Raw genomic sequence first — 21,523 nt, forward strand, 5'->3', positions numbered from 1 at the left:
AGCAGGAGTATTTAATGAAGTGTAACATGGGGTGAAGGAAGCAAGACTGCCTCTGGCGTGGTGGTTAGGACATTGTTTTAAGGAGGGGAGACATGCCTTCCCTACTGCTTTTGTTATCCAGTGCGTTGTGGTTTTGTTTACTGCTTTTGTTTATTGTTGGTCCAAGGGAAATGTTTTTGTGTTTCTGGGAGCTGGGTCTGAAACACTCTTTCTGCTCCCTTCTTGCTAAATGTTCTTGCCACAGAGTGAGGTTGCCCTTCGGTGCCTGGATTGTAGGCAGGCAGGTAGCTTCCACTCAGTGTAAATGCAGTGTTGTTCAAAGAGCTGAAATGTTTCTCTGATGTTATGTTTTACTGTAGAATGAAAACATAAGAAATTTAACTAGAATTATTATTACAATTGGCTGTATATTTAATTGCAGGTAATCAAAACTTTGATCTAGTGAAAGCGCAAGTAAAGGCAGGGAGGAGATACACATGTAGCACACAGTGTAGATTGCAAAGGAAGAACATCAAGCTGTATTCACTGAGCAGTTTTTTCAAGGCAGCTTCTTGATAAATTGGTTTGGGTGAAATTGAGTTAAATCTAGAAAATAACCGAGTTAATAAGAAATGCATCTTAATTTTTAGATTCTCATAGAACAAATAAAAAATGGCTTTTTTTTCTGCTGCTGTTTCTTGATTGTATTCATTTTAAAGCCAGACCTGAGATGGGTTTTAAGGTATGGGAAATGTTCCTCTAGGGAGCACATTACACCTATTGAATTTCATTTGTACAGTGGGCTTTGTGGCTTAGCAACCAGAACATTTATGGACTAGCTTAATTAAGATGGTTGTTCCTGATTGTACCTGAGTGTAAGGCAGGTAGCTCTAATGGAAAACAAATTTGCCAGTCTAATTTTTGTAGGTTCTTTTTCAAGAAAAAAAAAACAAAACCAACAAACCAAAAATGACAGAAGAACTGCCCAAAAAATATATATGTAAAAGAATGGCAAAGTGCTGGGAGCTCAGAGAAGGGGTAATGCATGGGGAAAGAACAAAAGACTGAAAGAGGTTGGTTCAAAGCTGTGTACTTTTTAAATAAGATTAAAAATCAACTATTTTAATGTTTTGTAATGAAGATGCATCAAGAAGAAAATTACTTTTTTGTTTCTTTCTTTTAAACAATCGGTTAAGTTATTGAAAGCTTAGGGAAGGAAGGAGAGGTAATTAGCTTGTCCCTGGTGTTGTGGTGACCAGTGAATGCATTACCTCTGTGTCTTGAAAATGATACGTTTTGATTTGCTTATATTTACAGTCTTCAGAAAGTGGCTTTAAGAAGGTGTTCATAGCTGGGGCACAACAGCATTCTTTCACAGTACAATGGAAAGATTTTAGTTTTAATGCTCATTATTTACCTGTGGATATTTGCAAGTGATAGACACTAGTGTAGTAATTGTAGTACTAAAATATGTGAATCTCTGTGTCTGTTCTAGGCTGACCTATCTTTGTACAATGAATTCAGGTCTTGGAAGGATGAACCTACTATGGACAGAACATGTCCTTTCTTGGATAAAATTTATCGAGAAGATATTTTTCCATGTTTAACCTTCTCAAAAAGTGAGGTAATGGAAATAGTCTGAATGTGGTCACTGATGCTTTTTCCTTAAATAAGTTACATGAAGCCAATAGAATGTACTACAAATGTTTTTGTATTAACCATTTTTGTTCAATTAGAGTGTGACAGTTTACAGTGAAGTGCTGAAGTATAGCCTGGAGTGTTGAAATTATAATTTTTTTTTTCTTCACTGTTTCATTTATGCTATTCCAGATACGGCCTTTTTAGGTCTGCTCCTTTAGATGTTACTCTTATCTGGTAGAATCTGATGTTTGTAGGAATGGATGATGGTTTTTTTTCCTGATATTTCAAAGATACTCTTTTGTAGAAATAGTGTCCCGTCACTGTCTCTTGTTTATTATATAGGGGGCAGTAGAGACCACTATATTTAACTTTGTAGACCAATTTTCTCTCGTATCAATCAGCAGGCTGCAAGCACAGCCTGGGCATTTTCTTGAACAGAGGTTTGAGTTACAAGAATTAGACTTTGGAATTTGATATGATTCAACAGGGATAGTTTGGGAATGTGGTTTTAGATGAAACAAATTATGAGACTTTTTTTTCCTTGTGTTACTCCATTAAACTCTCCCATACAGGGGAAAGACTGGAATTTTACCCATCCTGGGGATAATGTGGAGCTGATTCCAGCTCCAACTGCTTTACTTAGTTTTCGTTCTTAAGCAGCATTTACAGGCTGTAGTTGTGATATCAGTCTCTAGGAGAAAGAGACCATATTCTTAGATTTTATTAAAATAACAAATTTTAAAGCCTTCAGACTTCATGTATTTTTTCCCAATAAAATTAAACACCTCACATAGAAAGCGCTGTATTTTCTTAATAACATTTACCTGTTGTTTTCATGTGGTGTTACGTTCTTTTCCTATGCTTTTCATCTACTGTTATTTGCTAGCCGTAAGCGTGCACAATCTTTTAGTTATTTGTATGCCGGTTCATTATGGTTGGTGTACAGCATCATATGAACCTCTCCCACTAAAAAGTTTACTTGGTTACTATGGGAATTAAATTGCTTCTGCAGTGTAAGCAGGCTGTGCTGTTGTCTTTCCCAGCAATTTCACTTTGGTTTTTTTTCTTGCTTCAGTGGTGATATAATTACTGTAGATGAGTATTTCCTCTTAAGGAAAGAATGAGACTTCTAGCACTTAGCAGTTATATCAGTTACTGTTTCCAGATGTTGTGCATAGTGACCAACTTCTGTTTTCACTTGAATATTGATAAAATAATGTGCCATTAAACCAAACAACAAACTACACATGTATTGTGTTTTTGAATAGTTGGAAATGCAGTTATCTGAATGGTTGATGTATTACATTAACTCTCAGTAACCTCTTGTGTATGTGTGTAGTGTTTTGCTTTGGGGAGACGGCAGAGAAAGAGTATTTCATATGAACTACTTTAATAGTAACATTCTGGTTTTAAGATATCCAAAGTACAATAGAAAAATATAATTATTACTCAGTAGGAAGGAACCTTCGCACAGAATTATTTCACTAATAATGGAAATTACACCTTTTAAATCAAGTAATGGCTATTATTTGTCCATACTTAAACAGTAGTCTTGGGCAGGTGTTGAGTCCAATCAAGCAAAATGAGCATATTTCTAGTGTATTGTGATTGCGTCTTTATAAAGAATTAACATAAGCTTGAGCAAAGTTGCTCTTTGTTTCATGAAGATGATGTTTTAACTAGACCAGCGTTTGAAAGTTGCAACTGGCTTTTCTATATATTATGTTGGCTTTTCTATATATTGTTCAGTCTTTCTTGTTCGAACACCTTTCTAAAGCTGTCTGTGGCTGAAAAAGTGACATAATATTTACTTGTTTTTTGAAAGATAAGGAAGCATGCTGCATCATTTTGTGTTTCCATAGAACACAATAAAATTAGAGCAATTTTTTTAAAGAAACAAAGTTTGAGCCATGTCCAGTCTCTGGTAAGAGCACTGCATGTACAAATGTATGTGCTGTTTGGGCTTATGAAGAATGACTGAAAATACAGTTAGCATTTTAAACATGCTTGACTACATTCCTGGCTGTAAAGGCAGTTATCTTGCTTCAGGGCAGGGTTATTTGGAGGGCAGAATTTAAACAGGAGCCTGGAAATGGGACCTCTTGCTCACGATGAAAGGAAAATCTCATTTGTAATTGAATTTCTGTTTGAGTTGAATTTTTTTTTTTTTTTTGGTGTTCCTAACTTTGCAGAAGAAGAAATATGTCACTGCTTTGAGGCAATGGATAACACCGAGCTGTTTTTAACTGCTTTCTAAATTTCTCTTGCAGTTGGCCTCAGCTGTTCTGGAAGCTGTTGAAAACAACACTCTCAGCATTGAACCTGTTGGCTTGCAACCTGTTCGATTTGTGAAAGCTTCTGCAGTTGAATGTGGGGGACCAAAGTATGTTAAGCTGACAGACAGAGAGGGAATCTTGACTCATTTGAGATAACTTTTGGATTGAGAAAACTGCTATCAACTGATCACCTCAGTCAAATTTGTGTATCTCAAACTTTATTTCCTAAAATCTATGACTTGAAGATTGCCATTACAAAATTTTATGGGGAAAGTAAGCAACTAATAAATTTAAAAAGACTAATATAGAACAAACCTTTAAGACAAATTCCCATTTTGGGAGAGCTGTTTACTTATGATGCGTTGACCACAAAAGTAACATTCACTTCTTTGGAAAAGGCCATCCTGATACTTAAAACACATGCTTTTAAACTAGGGGCTATCACCTGGAAAGCATGATGAAAGAAATAGGTAATGAAGTAGTACAGGCTGAGTATCAGACATCTGGAGCATTTGTGGCATAAGAAATTTAGGAAGTACATAGCACACTGACAAAGGTAGCTGAAGGATTTGAGAGAAGATATGTAGAGTAAATCCTCTGAATTTGAGCAGGAGGGATGTAGTCAAGTGGGAATGAAGGTGAAGGTGAGTTTGAACCTAAAGCAGGAAGTATGCTTGAATGACAGGAAGGTTATTTTAGAAATTTTGGAATGGTCCCAGAGGAATCTGAAGCAAGACTTGTTGTCAGGTACTGATACAGATATTAGAGTTAAGTCAGGAGGGACTTGCTTGAGGCACTGGGGCTTTGATGGATGTGGACGAGAAGGAAATGATTTGTAGTGTGCTTTAGAGTATGTTGGGGTTAAGCAAGCAAGGTCAGTGTTAATCTGGAGCCTTCCAAATCTTGAGAAAGCCTTCACTTTTCTATTGGAGATCTTCTGGACAAGTTGACAATTCTCTCTGTGACACTTTTTTTGGCAGAGCTCAGTTTTCTGATGGAAAATTTGCATCAAAATGTCTTCATCTGACTTAAGAATTTTTTTTTCTTCTTTCTCATTGCTATTGGGTTTTAGTTCTTCCCCCCCCCCCCCCCCCCCCCGTTCTTGAGTGGAAGAGAAAATACATTTAACATAATGTCAAATTTTTTACTTTCTCTTTAAGAAAGCTGTATAAAATGAAAATTGTGTTTTATAACTTACTATTTGATCCTTTCTAGCCTACAAAATTCAGGCATTCGTATATCAGCTTACTCCTGTCACTAGAAAACACACTTTTTGAGCTCTAACAGTGGCTTATCAGAAGGGCCCACCACCAATAATGGAGCTGCTCAAGGGGTGGTGATTTCAAGTCCACGATACACTGCTGTGAGCTGTGTTCCATGAATGCAATAGAGAATCTGGACAGCCAGAAAAAACTGAAACAAATCACGTGTCATTAAAGAGCATTTGGCAAATGGATATAAAATCATTGTGGTTCAAGCAACTTCCCTACTTCTCAATGTGATGAAATATTTACTCAAAAACAAGAGACTCACTTGCATCATTCAGAAGTTTCATGAGATTTTTTTTAACCTATTTTCTCCAGTGCAAGACAATTTCTTAATTGGAACTTATGTAATCATTAAATAGTTGGCGAGGTATAAATTAATGGTTTGAGATGACTGTGCACAAATTGTAATTTAGTTATATCAAAAGGCCAGGCATGCTCCTTTCTTCCTTTTCCCACTGTCATGCAAGGACAAAAACTTTTGTGGTATTGCTTGTAGATAAGTAATAGATAAGCAATATGCAATATGTAGGTGTAATTTGACAGCAAATGTGCTTTGCCTTATATATAATTACTGGCACGGAGTGCCAGTTTTCACTGAATCAGAGTAGCAGTTTCATATTTTTTATTTTTCTACGGTGCAAAGCACTATTTTTGTTGAAACCATGTTCTTAAATAGGTAACAAAATACAGGCAAACTGTAAATAAATAATAACAAAAACTAGAATAATGTTTTCAAAGGAATTATTTTATTGTACAGTTGCGTGGGGGATGGGGGAACGGATGCAGAAAATAGTGAGTAATAGCCCAACAGCAAAACAAGGAGTAGAGGGTGGAGAGCTGTTTTAATAGTGAAGAAAGGTTCTTGATATACTGAAGTTATTGAAAGGTGCCTGTGATGGTGTGTAGTAAGTGCTGCCTTAACAGAAGACAGCTGGGCTTCACCACAGGATTCAAATAATTGTCCCCATAGGGAACAAAGTGTTAAGCTGCATGTGTGCTGTACAGTGCAGAACTGAGTCATTAGTAGTAACCATCATGCCGGCATTTAACCTGGTGTGATGGAAGATAACATATAGAAGGTAATTCTTATAGTCAGAAGGAAAAAATGGCTAGCATTGAAAGTCTGTCTGTCTTCTCACAAAAGCTTGAGTGAAATTGCGATCAGCTTGCTTCAGCTACTGTAGGATTTCTTGGATCAATGGTCTGTTGTCAGTCCTCATAAATTGCTGTGGAAAATCACATACACACTTCAATTTTCTCCTGTCTTACATAGTTCTGGGGACCAGCTGCAGGCTCTTTACAAGGGCCTCTGAGCCACTGTTTAGAACCACAGAAGCTTAGTAATTTTCGTTTCACTTTTGAAAGGCTGCTTGTTCTTAGACTCGCTAATTTTGTGAGGTAGAAATGGAAGGGAGAAGAGCCAGCAGCTTTTAAAATCAATGAAATGGTGGATGCCATGACAACCCAGTTCATCTGAGATCCTACAATAGAAAAATTCCAAGTAAATCAAATTCCTGTTTTATTTACATTTATTAAGATTGTACTAGTAGTGGTTTCTTCAAGAGATTCAAACCTTTCTCTAAAGAATGTTGGAGGAAACTTACTTTAAAGTTGTTTGCCTTTTCCTGAATTGTTTTTTGGGAAGAATTTGTGGTGAGTACTGACCTTTCCTTGTTCCTGAATACGACATACTTGTGATACACCAAAAGCAGTAAACTTGATTATTTTACCATCACTTTTTATAATGGTAATGTAAGGAATTATTTCTAGACAGCCTATTTTCCTTTGTCTCAAATTATTTTATACTCTGAATATAAAATATTATTTTAATTTGGGTATGAATGCAAAGCTGGTCTCTGAAGCCACTCTCAAACACGTTCTGAGAATTGACTGCTATTTTGTAGGGCTGATATTTTTTATGATAAAATACAACATCAAGCAGATGTTGTATTAAAAATCTGTTTAAATGTTGGCATCAACTGATAGTTTAAACAATGTTTATTTCACATATGAAGAGTTAATTAAAGAAATCCCACTGTTCAAGACTTGTCAAGGCAGCCTGAATTAGTGAATATGGAAGTACACGCCAGAGCTGAAGAAAGTTGTAAAATCAGAAATGCATCACGATGCACTGGTATTGAAACAAAATTAGTCCTTGTGGAACTAAAATAATTGACAACATAATGTAATAATTGCAACTTGTAAAATGAAGGCAGGCACTTGGGTATCTGTGCCAATATGAAGCAATTACATTAACACCTAAAATGCATGCAGGTGTTTAGATGTTAATGTTGGATTTGTTTATTAAATCATGCAAACTTTCTATTTTGTAGGAAATGTGCTCTCAGCGGACAAAGTAAGTCATGCAAGCATAGAATCAAATTAGGAGATTCAAGCAGTTATTACTACATTTCTCCTTTCTGTCGTTACAGGGTAAGTAGATATAATGTGACTTCATTTTGAGTAGTAGTTATTTAGTTGTTTCTCCATACCATTACACAAAATGATACTAACCACCATTACTTTTATATGGGTTCAGATCACTTCTGTGTGTAACTTCTTTACGTATATTCGATACATCCAGCAAGGACTGTTGAAGCAGCAAGATGGTGAGTAGGAAATTGTATTTGGCATATATAGACATTTACATAGTGCGTGTGCCTAAAACTTGCTATCTGTGCACAGTAGCAGTGACGTGTCATCACAGGAAAGCTATCTGTTGGCAGTGATGGTTGTAATTATGAGACTTTGGTGATATCCCACCCTCCAATGAAGTTGGTTTTTTTTAAAGAACAACAAATTATGAAGCAGTGATTTTTAGTCCATCTAAAACTGCCTTATGTTATTCAGTAAGAAATGTTGTGAAGAATTCCATAACAAGAGGAGTTAGAGTTTTTCTACACAGTATTGAAAAATCAAGGCTCTTTGACAGAAGATGTAGATATTTTTAGACCAAACTGACTTCAGTTTTGTTTGATCTGGGCCGTTTTTTCTTTTCACAGGGTGCATTGGTGCATCTTCTCATTTTGTGCATTGAGAATTCAGACAGCACTTCTTGTCAGACTACCTTTCAGGGAAAACTGGCAAGGATGACAATATTTTGAGTTAAGCTGTGAAAAAAGTAAACAGGGAACCATACTGTAATTGTTCATCTGAGTGCAGCTGAGAAATGAGGTCTTGGTCATTGCTGTGGCATGGCAAAGTCTCTTTAGAGCTGTGGTTATAAATGCATCTAAGGCTTGGTTACTCCCCACCCCAAAAGATACATGTGTTTTTTACTGTCATTGCTTCAGGATGGTTTGGTTTGTTTGGTTGCTTTTTTTCCTCACCCGAGTTACCTCATCACTTTGTTCCTGTCAGGCTAGCATATCCAACAACTGCCTATTTAAACTCTGTGCAGTAATTCAGAAATTTGCTTAACTGTGCTATTCAGTTTCAATATGTCCATATAAAAGAAGATGGTTATGAAAATGTACGCACTGTACGCCTAGTTACTTAATTCTGGAATTTAAAAATATATTGCATGATAGATTTGTAGTTATTTGTCTTCATTTGTGAGACTACTTTACCTGTTTATCACTAAAAGAAAATGATGATGATTTGATTGTATTTAAACTGTACACAATTGATTTAATTGTATTTCCTGTCCAGGTCAAAGAATGTTGCCCAACAGCCTTCAGTCCAAGGTTTTTTTGAAACAGACCATATCAGACTTAGGCTCCTGGATTTCCTAAGCAGATAACAGAAAAAATGTCATTAGCCCTCTGTTGACAGTTAATTTAAAAAAATGGCTTTCACTGTTAACTTTTTTTTTTAGTTCAGTTGCATTTTTGAAAGTAGATTAAACCAGCATTGTAATGTTTATGGATGTCTGTGCTTTTTATTCTTCCAGTTTTTGAGTCTGTGTGGATTGGCTTCATCCAGAATTTGGCTAGAATTAGCCCCACTTTGATTTACCTCACCTATAGTCATCTCTTCTGATATTTCCCAATTTCAAGAGCTCAGTATTTAACTACACCCAAATATTTTCTTTCCATTTCTAACCTGAAGTATTCCTGAGGTGATAAATAGAGAGATTGTTCCTTACAAAAAATAACGCTGTTAACTTTCTTTGTCAAAGGGAATTATTTTCATGGAATTTACCAAAAATTCACCTATTACATATACTAAATTGTTTAATAAAACCTTCAGATGGTGGTAATTTTTATGGATGTACTAGCATTGCAGAAGATCTTGAAAATGTGTTATTTAAGTTTTAATTTGGTTTATAGTTAAAAGGCTTTTTCTTTGACCAAAAAGACCTATATAGTTTCAACTAAAAATTGTTCACTTTTCTATTGAGATAAAGAAATTAATATTTTTTTCCCATCAAATAATAAAATGTTCTCAGCCTTATCAGAATTACTTATTCTTCAGAAGAAGTTTTGAAAAAAAACTTGAGTTTGGTGTTTCAGCTCAATTGTCATCTTTACCATTAAAAACCAGAGAATTTGCATTTCTAGCTTTATGTAAATATTTCAACAATATGTTTAGAAGAACGTAGGCACTCATAATGATTGCATAATGCATTGTATGTATTTCTCCTCATGCACCATATAATTTTTGAGACAGAGGTCACTTACAAAAGTGGGTTTTGAAACATGGTTGGGAAGACCTTGTACTTGTTGGTTAGGTTAATAATCTTTGTAGTCATTTTACATCATGATCTTGACTGCATGGAAGTTATTTTTGTCTTGAATAATTGTATGCTCAATTTTGATTTGTATTGCTGTGATGTCCAGAAGCTTCAGGTATGCACTGGGCTTATCAAGTTTAGCAGTATATTGCTGGTGGCAGATTAGTGGTAGAAAAAAGAGGGAAGAAGTAAAATTACAAGTGGAAAAATTACAACAAGATTACAGATTCTGTGATGAAGCAGTTCACACGTTCTACTTTTTCTTGTAGTCTTTTACAGAAAATGAGTCAAGGGGCAGGGCAATTAAAATGAGAAACAGCGATTAATTGAAGCTGACAAGAAGTGCTGATGTATTTTTGTTCACCAATTTAAAAATTGTCTAAAATTTGGGGAATTTTTTACAGGACCATCATTTAGAATTTTTAAAATAAATACTTCAACAAATTTTGTCACACCCAAGCACAAATAGCCCTCACATTAATTCTGGTTCTACTAGATGTTTATTACTTCTGTAGTTCTCCTACACTGATGTACAGTGAGGCAGCCTATTTACATCAGTTGAAATAAAATATGAATTCAGTATGTTTAACGATATTTCTGTCTTTTTTTTTTAGTGGATCAGATGTTCTGGGAAGTTATGCAGCTGAGAAGAGAGATGTCACTAGCAAAACTGGGCTATTACAAGGAAGAGCTCTAAATCTTTTTACTCTTGCGCATGCATGAACTTCATTGAATATACATAACTAAAATGGCTGAATCCTTTTTTGTCACTTGATATTTATTTCCACAAAGTGGGTCCAAGATCTTTCTCCTTTTGCAGATTGCACTAAGAAGTACTGTGATTGGTTTAAACTGACTTTTGCTGTATATGCGTACATATAATAATTAGTTGAACAAACGTGGTAAGCACTTGCAAGTGTATTAGTGATTGTAATTTACATTTAAAAACAAAACTTCTGATTAAAGTGTTAGTCTGAAGCAGTGTCTGTCTTCTGTTCTTTCTCATGTAGAATGCTGTGAACCTCCCTTGTAAGTCATTCCCAAATGTAAAACTGAGATGATTTTATGAAGAGGGAGTAAATGGCTGATGTTTTCTTCATTGTAGTGTTTAAATATATGTATGTATCTCTCTGTGTGTATGTCAATATAGTTAACAGACAACTAGGAGAACTTGGAATTCTTTCAAGTGCTGCTTTCCTACATTTTTCATTTTTAAAACAACGTAAGAAGATAAACATGTATAGTGACTATATTAGTGAACAATAGAATTACCTTGGTCACTCTTTGGTTAGGAGTCTGTCCTGGTCTGTATCTGACTGCTAAAAACATTAGGATTTTTTCATTCCTTTAAATGATTTATTTTTCTCCTACTTTTTTGGTATTTCCAGTTTTCAATGTTTTATACATCAGTTTCCCACAGCTGTTCTTCAAATTGGAAAATAGTCATTACATGATGTCTTTAACATACTGCTGATAATTTCCATATAATGTTAGCAGTTTCTTCACACACGCAATTTGCTATGAAGAGAACCCAAAAAAAGATCATGGCGTCTTAAGGAAGATGCTTTTTCTGTTCAATTGCAACTTTTGCACTTCAAGTGGTCCTTCTTTCCTGAGCATAGTCTAAGCTGAAAGCAGTTGATGAGGTTACAGGGAACGTATTCGTGGGTATGCGGTAGACTCGGTACATAAAAGCCCTTTTGGAAAAACACTAGGTTGTGATCATGAGAGCCATTTATCAATTACAGATAAGATTAAAGTATTGGCAGGTAAACTGACAAACATTAGAAGTAAAGGCAAGTTTATATAGTTGGTTCTTCAAGAAGAAGCATCTCAGTGGATGCAGATTTCTTTTGTTTGATGCAGAACAAAAATAACACTGTTCATCACTGTCTTATTGGAGTGTTCTCCATTTTACAAAAGTAAATAGAATGAGCAGTGAAATTTAAAACCATACTTGTGTTGCTTGCACATATATGTGCCTGAAAACACTTTGCAAGTGTTGGCTTTGATCAGGCATTTCTATCTTAACGTGGAAACAAACAATTGAACGTATTTTACTAGTGGAATATGTCCAGCCTGGGCTATTTCAGTACTGAAGAAATTTTTATCAGTCTCCTGTCACTGGGTACTAGTTCCTACTGTAGAAATCTGGAAGAATTCTACCTTCAGTTGTTAAAAGGCTGTTTATTATTCAAGTAATGCTAAGGAAGTCTGGTTTTACTCACTTAGAAAACAAACTGCGTTTGTTGGTCTTATGTTAGCCTCATAAACACTTCCTTAAATGATTATTAATCCTTAGTTTACATAATGAAATCAAACTGTTGCTCAGATTAGCTAAAACTAGTTCAATGATAGCTGGTAGCTGCTGCTGTTCTGCCTTAATAATCCTGTATAAGTGTTGTTCACTCAAGCAGAGAGGAGGAGTCCTCTCCGTACATGATAGCGTCAAGACATAAATGATACCTAAAGGTTACTATGCTGAGGTGCTTTTCTCATACCAGGGACTACAAAGATGTACCCAGCATATCTCAGTGGTAGTGACTGTTTGGCTAGATTACATCAACATCGTGTAAATACTGATTGGCTTGCTTCTGTCTTCAAGTCCCTTCCCCAAAATTCTTTTCTGTATTTTTAATACAAGCTGCCTATCACGAGAAACCTGTATTGCTCTGAGTGTCTGGGGCTTGTAAGAACTGCAACAGTTAGTTTTCTGCTGAATACAACTATTTCAGCAAATGGCCTTACTCCCAGACTTCTTCATTGAAGCTTTTGTTGACAAGCAAATGCTTCTTACAGATGCCTACTCAAAATGACTGAATATTTTTTTCCTCCTGTTTGCTTAGGGGTGACAGAACAGGAGCAATTTTCAGTGTACAAAGATCAATTTAAAGAAATGGATATAGAATTCGCTACTAGGCTTAAAAGACCTTTGTTCAATGTTCAACTTTCCCATATGTTTTTCAATGTTACCTCAGACAAACAGGTTAATCTGTAATTTAGTTTTGTTAACAATAATAATGTAGTTCTGCTTCCCTATAATCAAACTACTGTGAGATAATTTTTTTAGAGCAGTTGTACAGTCTGAAGCTCAACTTCTTAAATGGGTTAGTACATACAGCGAAACTGGTAGGGCTTTGCTCTTGCATTTTTGATTACTGTTGCTTTCATCAGTAGTATTAAGTACATCACCTGTGTGAAAGTACAGAGACAAGATAAGTAATTTTTATTGCCACATTTTTTTGCGCATGTGTAATTATGGTTAGTACTGGGACCAAAGGTCCTTAGGAACACCGGACATACTGAACGAAAGAACGCACATCACCTTCATCTTGGCTCAAAAGCCTTGTCAGGTTCTCCTTTAGGTGTAGCAGAGTTGAAGTGTAGCCCTGGCTCTAGTTAGGAAGGAACGAAATCAGCTGGGAAAAAATCATCAAAACTTCTGACAAAGGCATGATGTGTTCCTTGACATGTTCGTAGTCATCTGGAAGAGAGACAGTGGGACTCCTCAAGCAGCAGGAAAGCAAACCACTTCTACTGGCTTTTCATGGATGTGGTGGGAGAAAATGAGGCCTTGCAGCAGTTCTTTGAAGGTAAGAGTCAAGTTTTAAGAGAGAGTTAACTTCTGGTGGCAGCAAAAATACAGTAATTGGGGTTAATTGAAGAAGGAGTCCCTAAAGCTGTATTTATACAAAGCTATTGTGTAAGGTGATACCAGAGTGAAATGGTACGAATGGTACACATGTGCTGCAGCGCCTTTTTCTTCATAGTTCAGCCAGAGACCAGCGGGAAGGTGAACCCAGCAGAGCCACAGGACCGCCGGGGTGATTGCCAGGAAGAAAAACTGGGAAGTGGCTGAGGTCTCTTTGCAATTGATCTCATATTTCTCTCCTTGCTCTGTCATTCTGTGTGAGGTTACAAAGGGCTTGCTTTCCACAGATACCATTCTTCTGAAACAGCCTGATTATAACTGGGGAAATGGTAATTGTGGCAGTATCCTGGGGATTCTTCTGAGAAGCTAAACTCGATTATTTTTTTTGGTGTCTTGGCTGGTATCTGGCCTGCCTTTTTCCCAAAGACATTTTACATTCAAGCAGGCCCCGTTAGTCTCCTGCCTTTCTCTTACCACAAAGTTTAATTTCTAATAGATTCCATAACAAAACCATGTTTCTAAGGCCCTGCCATAACATGATTCAAAATGGCTGTTGGAAGGCTTATGTACTTTTTACTAAATTTTTTCTTTCCCTTCTTCCAGTTTAGACTTTTTTTTTTTAAATATTAACCTTTCTATTCCAAGCTTTTCTTTCTGTATTTGTTTTCCTTTTATTACCTGTGCAGGTATTCATGTGATACTGATCTCAAAGTAACTTGGAAAACTACCTCCTCTGTTTTAGATAACATGGACAATTTTTCTTTCCCTGCATTTAATTTCAATTTACTAAATAAGTGTGGGTTTGTTTGGGGTTTTCTGTGGGTTGGTTTTGGTTTCATTTTTTTTTTTTTTTTTTCCTGGCACTCTGTTGACCTTGGTGAGAGGTGGCAACTCTAACTTTTCGGTTAATTTCAAACTAGGAAATTAAAGATTCTCCAGCATTGATTAAGAAAATGTATTTAAGCCAAGAAATTTATATCAGTACACCACAATCTAGGGCTGCTAGCCAGCAGATTCGGTATCTATAGATTTTAGCGAATTTGTCCCACATTTCTTAAGTTCACTTTAAGTCATGGAGATCAAAAGCTAACAAACTTGCTTGGCTTTACTTTCAGCAACATAATGTTTGTTTTTATCAAGCTCTTTGTTCAAGTACTGCACTGTATAGCTGTTAAATACTTAAAATAGCATTGGGCATAAATTATATTAAAAACCCCTCATAATCAGAAAAAATTTTAGGAACTGACTTGGAAAACAGGACTCTGGGGAGTATGGGCTAGGTTCTGTTGGCTTTTGTGACAACAGTACTTTGATGGTAGAAGGTGTCTCAGATGTTTTAGTTGTGTGAGCTCTTTAACTAGAATTACGAATATAACTATTTTTAGAAGGTAATTTGGTAGAACCTCTGTCCGGGGCAACATGAGGGGGAGAAGCCCTGTCAAGTTCCATTTAATTGCAGGAAAAAGAACCATCTTGGGAGGTTATGTTCCTTCAGTAATGTCCTGTGGTTGTGCTGTGTAGCACTAGCATGTGTCAAAGGTCTGCTAACGCCGTGCAGCACTCGGGGTACTGTCAGATAGCAGAATTTCACTATCTGGACACTGAGATTAGATACGTGTCAAGGCTACAAGAGCTAATCATGCTTTCATTCAGCACACAGTGGCTAGTAGCCTCCTGCTGTTAAACCATAGGTAAATCTGCAAAGGGAGCAAGCTGGTTTAAAGCAGGGTTTGCATTATTTTCAAGCAGGGGTTAGCTTCACTGAACGTAAGGCCAACTTTAACTGATGGCCTCTCTCCAGCTTAGCACTACAGCTTGTGGGTTGGCTTTATAAGGCCACCTCATGAAGCAAAAGCAATAAACTAGTTCTAACTTGGTGGCGTCCGAGATTAGTCATAGCAGCGTTAGAACTTTGTCTTTCAGGCTACAAAAAAAGCTGAGTCCTGCAGTATCAAGTGGAGAATGCTGCCACTGAGGAAGTCTCTCTGCTTTATCAGTGGTTTGGTTTTGGTTTCCAAATACATCAGCTGGCAGCTAAGCACATGCAGATCTGTTCTGTAAGATTATTTGAAATTCATGAGCAAAAAGGATTCAATTTTCCCCGTTGCTTTAGTTCCTTACGGTGTGTATTTGTTTTGACACTCGTTAGTAAGATAAACTCACATCTGCAATATTGAGAGGGGACAGTCTGAAAAAAGGATTCCCCCCCCCCAACCCCCCCCAAGGAAAATGAGATAATGTTTGTTTTCCTGTTGATCACTACTTTCAGTCGTTAATAGACCTCTTAGATTAGATAGGACTCTGATTAGGATTTGACCTTGGCTTTTTCTCATTCAAATAAATGACTTTTCTCTTGTGGTGTGGCAAGTTCTTGGGGTATTTTTCCTGTCTCATTTTGCTCCTCCCACACTAGAGATTTCATCTTTGCACATTTTTTCTATGTTTTCTATTGAAATTAATATTTTTAATTAAAACATTTGCATTTTTGACTCAATAACTTCCTATTTGTCATTTGACTCAGAGCTCCTGATTAGCTCTTCTGCCTGTCAGTGTGCAGCAGAGCAATCTACTCTTGCTGGTGTTATCAATGGGTTGAGACACTGAATGAAGGCTGACCTAGTTATACTGTTAAACTCAGTCTTTTTTGGTTTGTTTTGGTTTTTTGTTGTTGGAAGGTACATTGAGGTATCTGAAATGTGTGTGTTTCGTCTCAGTGCTCTCCATGATCTAAAGAAGTCTCTTAGTGGAATCGCCACCTCTTTGTATACTCATGCTCCAGCATGGGTAACACTGAACATAGTTTGGTGCTACTGGTGAATAAATCAAGCCAGAGAACAAACATGCCATTAAACATGGCTATCTTGAACTGTTTAAGTAGTGAGCAGTACTTGGAGTCCTTTAGCGTGAAAGAAGTTGATGAACTGCCAGCCCCCTGAGTACAACTTATCTTAGTGTAAGCCCATGAAGTTCAACTGGACTTTTCTCTGAGCCTCTATAGTGGAGCTCATAAGGTGTCAAGGCCTGTTTGGCCTCAATGGTAAAGTACCTTCAGATGAAAATCAGTTAATTCTCAAGCAGAAACACTGCCCTCAACTTGCAAGGGTTTGTAGCAAATGTTATTAATTTGTTCTTTCAGCAAGTAGGTATTAAGGAGCACTGTGTTTGTGTGCCATTTTTACATCTCAAGCTGTTATTCAAGGGTTGTTCCCTGTATAGAATAGCTGATGTTTTAACACAGATTTTACTACAAATAGCTGGACTCGGCTGGGAACCTCTTGGCATCCTCTTTTAGTGTCAAGAAATGATTAGTTTAGTACTGATTTTTAGTCAATACAAAAAGTTTGACGGAATATTTTATTGGTCCTGGACTGAATTTATGTTTGCAGAAAGAGCACCCTAAGATCCTGGTTATTTGGGTACTCCTTTGGAAAGGGATGGCTGTGGTCCAAGCCATATTCACAACTGTGTGCGACTTTCTCTGAAATAGCTGCTCAAAGACATAAAACTTACTGCAAAGAGTTTCTGGTTCTCTGTCACCCATCCTTCACTTTGCATTTAGATACTACTGAAAAGGATGCAGTTGATTTAAATACAGTCGTATATAAGGCACTACATGGAAGTGCTAGAGAGTTAATCAAGGCAGGTAATTCAGGGATCAAGACTGTTGGCTGCGGAAGTGCAGAGTATCAAGGGAAGCTCAGGAGCCAGGTGATGAGCCTCGTGGCTGGAGGAATGGAGGGGATGTCTGTCAAAGAGATGAAACATGTAACTGCCAGATGAGGAGGCTGGAGTTCAGAGTACTCCTCAGGGGCCTGGGGCTGGGAACAGGGACAGGCTTGGTGAGAATGGTCAGGGAAGCAGAAACCAGTGGTAGACTGACAGGTTTTAGGCTTCAGATTGAAGGAGAGGTAACAACGGAATATCAAGCTTATGGAGAAATGGGAAAAATATAGTCATATGCTGCCTATGACTGCAGTCTCTGTTCTGCAAACAACTGTGCATGAAACCCCAGTCACTGTCTTAGCCTTTCATCTTCATCAGTTTGTTGGGTAGCTGGCAATCCCCTGCACCGTGACACCAAAGTCAAATGTGTCACCCGGTGCAGACTCTTCCCAGAGATGTCTGGGCACGTTGTGGAGCGTGGACTCGGAGCAGAGGTCCCCAGCACAAGCTGATAAAGGCTGCTGACTCTGCACATCTTCTGTCAGCTCTTAGCCAGGCACACGGCTCTGCACAGGAAGCTGTGTGCTCACAGGGGCCTCTCAGCAGGGCTTGTCCACCTACATACACAGTTCTCTGATCTTGCAGCCACCTAACGTCCAGGAGAGCGACCGGCATGCATGCTACCCGTATCTATTAAGTACTTACTGTGATCAAATGCCTGTGAAATGGGTGCCACCATTTTAAATAAATTTGCATATGATCCAACAGCTCTTCCTCTGCTGCAACAGATGCTGATGCAAGCACGTGATGCCACTGACCTGGAAAGTACATTCAGAAAGGAAGAATAAAGGGCAGCCAAATGTGCTGGCTCTTCTGTGCACCCATATTGTGAACTGTCATTAGCAGTGGCCTATCTTCTTCCTTGTGTGCTTCCTTCCTCTCCCAGCACAGAATTACTTGTTCCTTCCTTCTCCTCCTACCCATTTAACTGTTTATGCAAAGCGAAGAGATTAAGAGGGGATGGCACGTATTGCTGTTGTCATCACTTAGCAACAGGGCTTATCTCTGGACTGTGGGATGCCCATGTTAAAGGCCCTGCCCTCCTTTGATTCATAGCTGTACTTCAAAAGAGCTTGTCTGACTTTGGTCAAAATAAGGAATTCTTGGTTTTGTGGTACAGGAAAAACACTTTGTATCTGACCTGTGGGCTCATGTTAACAATAAAACTGTATTATTCTGCATGAGGGCCAGGCGATTTGAACAGGAGGAACAGATGGGCTGTTCAAGGAAGAGAAGGTGATTGAATCATTTTCCTGTGGACTACATTAGCAAAAGGAGAAGTGTTTGAGATTCAAGGGGGGATAGCCTAAGTTCAGACACAAAGAACAAAAAGATGAGAATCTAACAAGTTTGAGGAAGGCAGCTAAGGAAAGCCAGTCTCTTTTGTACTCTCAAGCTGGTTTTGCAAAGTGCTTTGATGCAGCTTCAAGACTTTCCACGTTACAATTTTGCTGAGACAAGTAAGTCTGCTGCACCTATTGAATCTGTTCTTCTCTGATGCGTGAGGGATGGGTTTGTATACAATGCCAGTATGTTGGGATGCAAGGATCTGTCGTAGCACACCTGCAAGTTTCTATCTCACAGTGAAAGGCAGCCACAATCAAGTCTGCAGCAGCAAAAAGCAAATGATGCCTAGATTAATCTGTGATCACAAAGCCATTTAGATGTTTATTAGCGATGTGCATTTACGTATTGAGAGAGATGCGAGGGAATTCCTGTGCAAGGTGGTGGATTTTTAGATGCTGCTTGCAGCTAAGTACTGTCTAAACAATGGATCAAGAAGGAGCCACATTAGAGACATCAGGACAAGAACAGGAGAAATTTTAATATGACTTCTTACGATGCACATGCCTGATGCCAGCGCAGTGAGAAGGCAGTAAAAGCCCCAAAGGCAGTTAGTCACTGCTCCTGTGCTCGATGACAGTGATTAACCTGTTGTGTTCTCTCACAAATGGTCGGTGCCGCCATTCTCAATTTGTAGGCTAGTCCCTTTTACCTCGTGTAGCAGAGGAACGGAGCCGTGCACTGGAGAGAGCAGCAACTTCACATCCTTATCTTGTTTGCTTTCTGACTGACCGCACCCAAGTTTATGGAAGGCTTGCTGGAGAGGCAGGGAGCCTACAAAGCAGTTCTGTTTGTTTGGCTTTTTTAGAGAGTTCCGGCTGACTTCTACAAAAGTTGTCATGAATTCCGGAGACTTTATAATCATAAAATCTGTTTATAGCCTTCAGTTAGAAAGCAACAAAGGATAAAGTACTGAACTTTCTATTCATTAATACATTTAACATGTTAGTGGGCTGTTTTTTCAGGGAGAATAAAAGGAAAACACCAATCTCTGTAACATTTCTAAAGGTTTAGTTTTGCTTTCTTAATAAGAGTATCAAGTTATCTTCAAAACCCCTTTTCTTCCCCCAGTTGCAGACTGGAGGCCTTCATCCTCTTGCTGTGGTAATTCCGTGAAGCTTTAATACCATGCATGAGCTGCTGCTTGTCTGGTGCTCCTGTGTCATCTTCACCTTCCCCTGCACATCCTCTTTTATTCTGCCTTTCCTGTCATCCTTTCTCCCAGAGTGACTAAAACCAGAACCGTAACCCACCTGTTATACACGATTCAGGACGGATTTGGTTTTCCTTTGTGTAGGAGAGCAGGCAGTGTTACTTAGTCTGAAGTACCGATGATTCCCTTTGAATTCCCCTCTCATAATTTCTGTCCTTTTGACATTTTTAATTTTAGGGCAAGATGTCCATGGAGCCTTGGAGAATCCCATGGTGGATACAAGTATGTTGGAAGAATTCATCAGTAGTGATGTAGAGTTTGGAACTTTGTAAGTATTACAGCAACATGTACTTCCCCTCCTTAGTAAACAGCTCTTTTCATGAGTCCCGTGATAAAATCTGAACGTAATAGATCTGAAATCTGAGTTTCAGGAGGATTGTGGCTCTCTTGATATTGCTACTTGAAGCTGAAGATGACTTGGAAAAATGACTTACAGACAGTAATGGAAATATGCTTGTTTTGTAGTTCCAACAGAATGAATGATAATGAAGTCTGGGATAATCCACAACTGTTATGCTAATTGTGGTATTAAATGCAAAGCTGTTATTTTAACGTTCCTGTAAGTGCTAGTTTAGTGTCTATGTACAGAATAAGTGATGTGAGACTAATGTATAATAAATTGAGAGAATAATGTAAACCTCCCAGTTTGAGGGAAGCAGGGCTATTGTTTTCATCCTAATGCTTCATTCAGAACAGTGAAACTGTCCATTAATCTCTTCTGAGACTAACTTCAAGACATACAAAGGATACATAATGCAAAGGGTCATGGTCAAGGGTGGAAAGTTACAGCAGATCTATCAAAGACTTCAAGCCCAAATCTTTCATCTAGACAACTGTCAGATGACGCTTGTTCAATGCAAAATATTATTAATGGGCTGACACTTGCACTTGCCAAGAAGTAGTGCAAGAGGGGATGTTTTAAAAATAATTAAACATGGGATTTTTCATTCTGGACACACTCAGAAGCACACATATTTACTTACAGTGGGCTAAATAGGCTTCTACTTGCTCTAAATCATGAATAATGAATTGATTCTCTCTCTGCCCATGCTATAAAAGTAAAGAAGAATGAAGAGGTGGTTGTATATAAATATACATAACCTTCATTTTTAGAGTAACTAAACATGTGTCAGGTTAAACAGATTATTGAACTCCTGTAATACAACTTTAAAATGTTATTCTTTTGCTTTTATTCACAACAGCAGAAATATAAATGTGTGTATATATATGTGTTATTATGTAGCTTAAGTATATTAGATATAATAGTTGCAGTGCTACTAAGTATTTACATGCAAGGAAATAATCTGTAAAGCTATTATGCGTTTGGAGGCTCAACAGGATTTTACACTGATACTACAGTAATACTTCATTAACTGCGGGATTAAGAAGAACATTTACTGAATCATTAGATCTCTAAAAGTAAAATGAAGTATTTGTCTGTATTGCAGACTATTTGTGCATAAACAGAACAGAATCTCATAAAGGAACTTGCCAAAATGTGTCAAAGGAGAAAAACATTAAAAGCCTCCATATATGTGCCTATATATATGCGTGCACACACACACACACATATATATACGTATACATAAAATACAGATCAACATAACAGCACATGCAATACCGAATGCAGACTGCAAAGAAAAGGGTGCTGTTACCACTAGGGTCTTGGGTGCATCAGGAAGTGTCCATTAAAGATCGCCTTGCATCAGACAGCCCATTGGCATATTTATTCTCCTCTTACATCACATGCGA

General features: G+C 37.6%; 2 protein-coding genes across 4 annotated transcripts in view; both read left to right on the forward strand.

The window, feature by feature from the left end:
• RAB3IP (RAB3A interacting protein) overlaps positions 1-10,817 on the forward strand; it is a 32,535-nt gene extending 21,718 nt beyond the window's left edge. For 2 of the 3 annotated variants that reach the window (XM_075746527.1, XM_075746546.1), the window contains 5 exons: positions 1,475-1,603; positions 3,891-4,003; positions 7,498-7,597; positions 7,704-7,773; positions 10,454-10,817. In XM_075746527.1, coding sequence (XP_075602642.1) covers positions 1,475-1,603; positions 3,891-4,003; positions 7,498-7,597; positions 7,704-7,773; positions 10,454-10,536 — 495 coding nt within the window. In that variant the 3' untranslated portion in view covers positions 10,537-10,817. Of the gene's footprint in view, positions 1-1,474; positions 1,604-3,890; positions 4,004-7,497; positions 7,598-7,703; positions 7,774-8,815; positions 10,429-10,453 lie in introns of those variants that run through there. The other variant, XM_075746535.1, reaches the window with a different exon arrangement.
• A 2,338-nt stretch (positions 10,818-13,155) lies between these two features.
• Positions 13,156-21,523, forward strand: part of MYRFL (myelin regulatory factor like) — a 48,960-nt gene continuing 40,592 nt past the window's right edge. Inside the window, exons 1-2 of the mRNA XM_075746580.1 lie at positions 13,156-13,432; positions 19,949-20,039. Of these exons, the coding sequence (XP_075602695.1) occupies positions 13,387-13,432; positions 19,949-20,039 (137 nt within the window). The 5' untranslated portion in view covers positions 13,156-13,386. The remainder of the gene's footprint in view (positions 13,433-19,948; positions 20,040-21,523) is intronic.

The sequence above is a fragment of the Balearica regulorum genome, chromosome 1 (assembly GCF_011004875.1).
Source record: "Balearica regulorum gibbericeps isolate bBalReg1 chromosome 1, bBalReg1.pri, whole genome shotgun sequence".
In the NCBI taxonomy this organism is placed as follows: Eukaryota; Metazoa; Chordata; class Aves; order Gruiformes; family Gruidae; genus Balearica; species Balearica regulorum.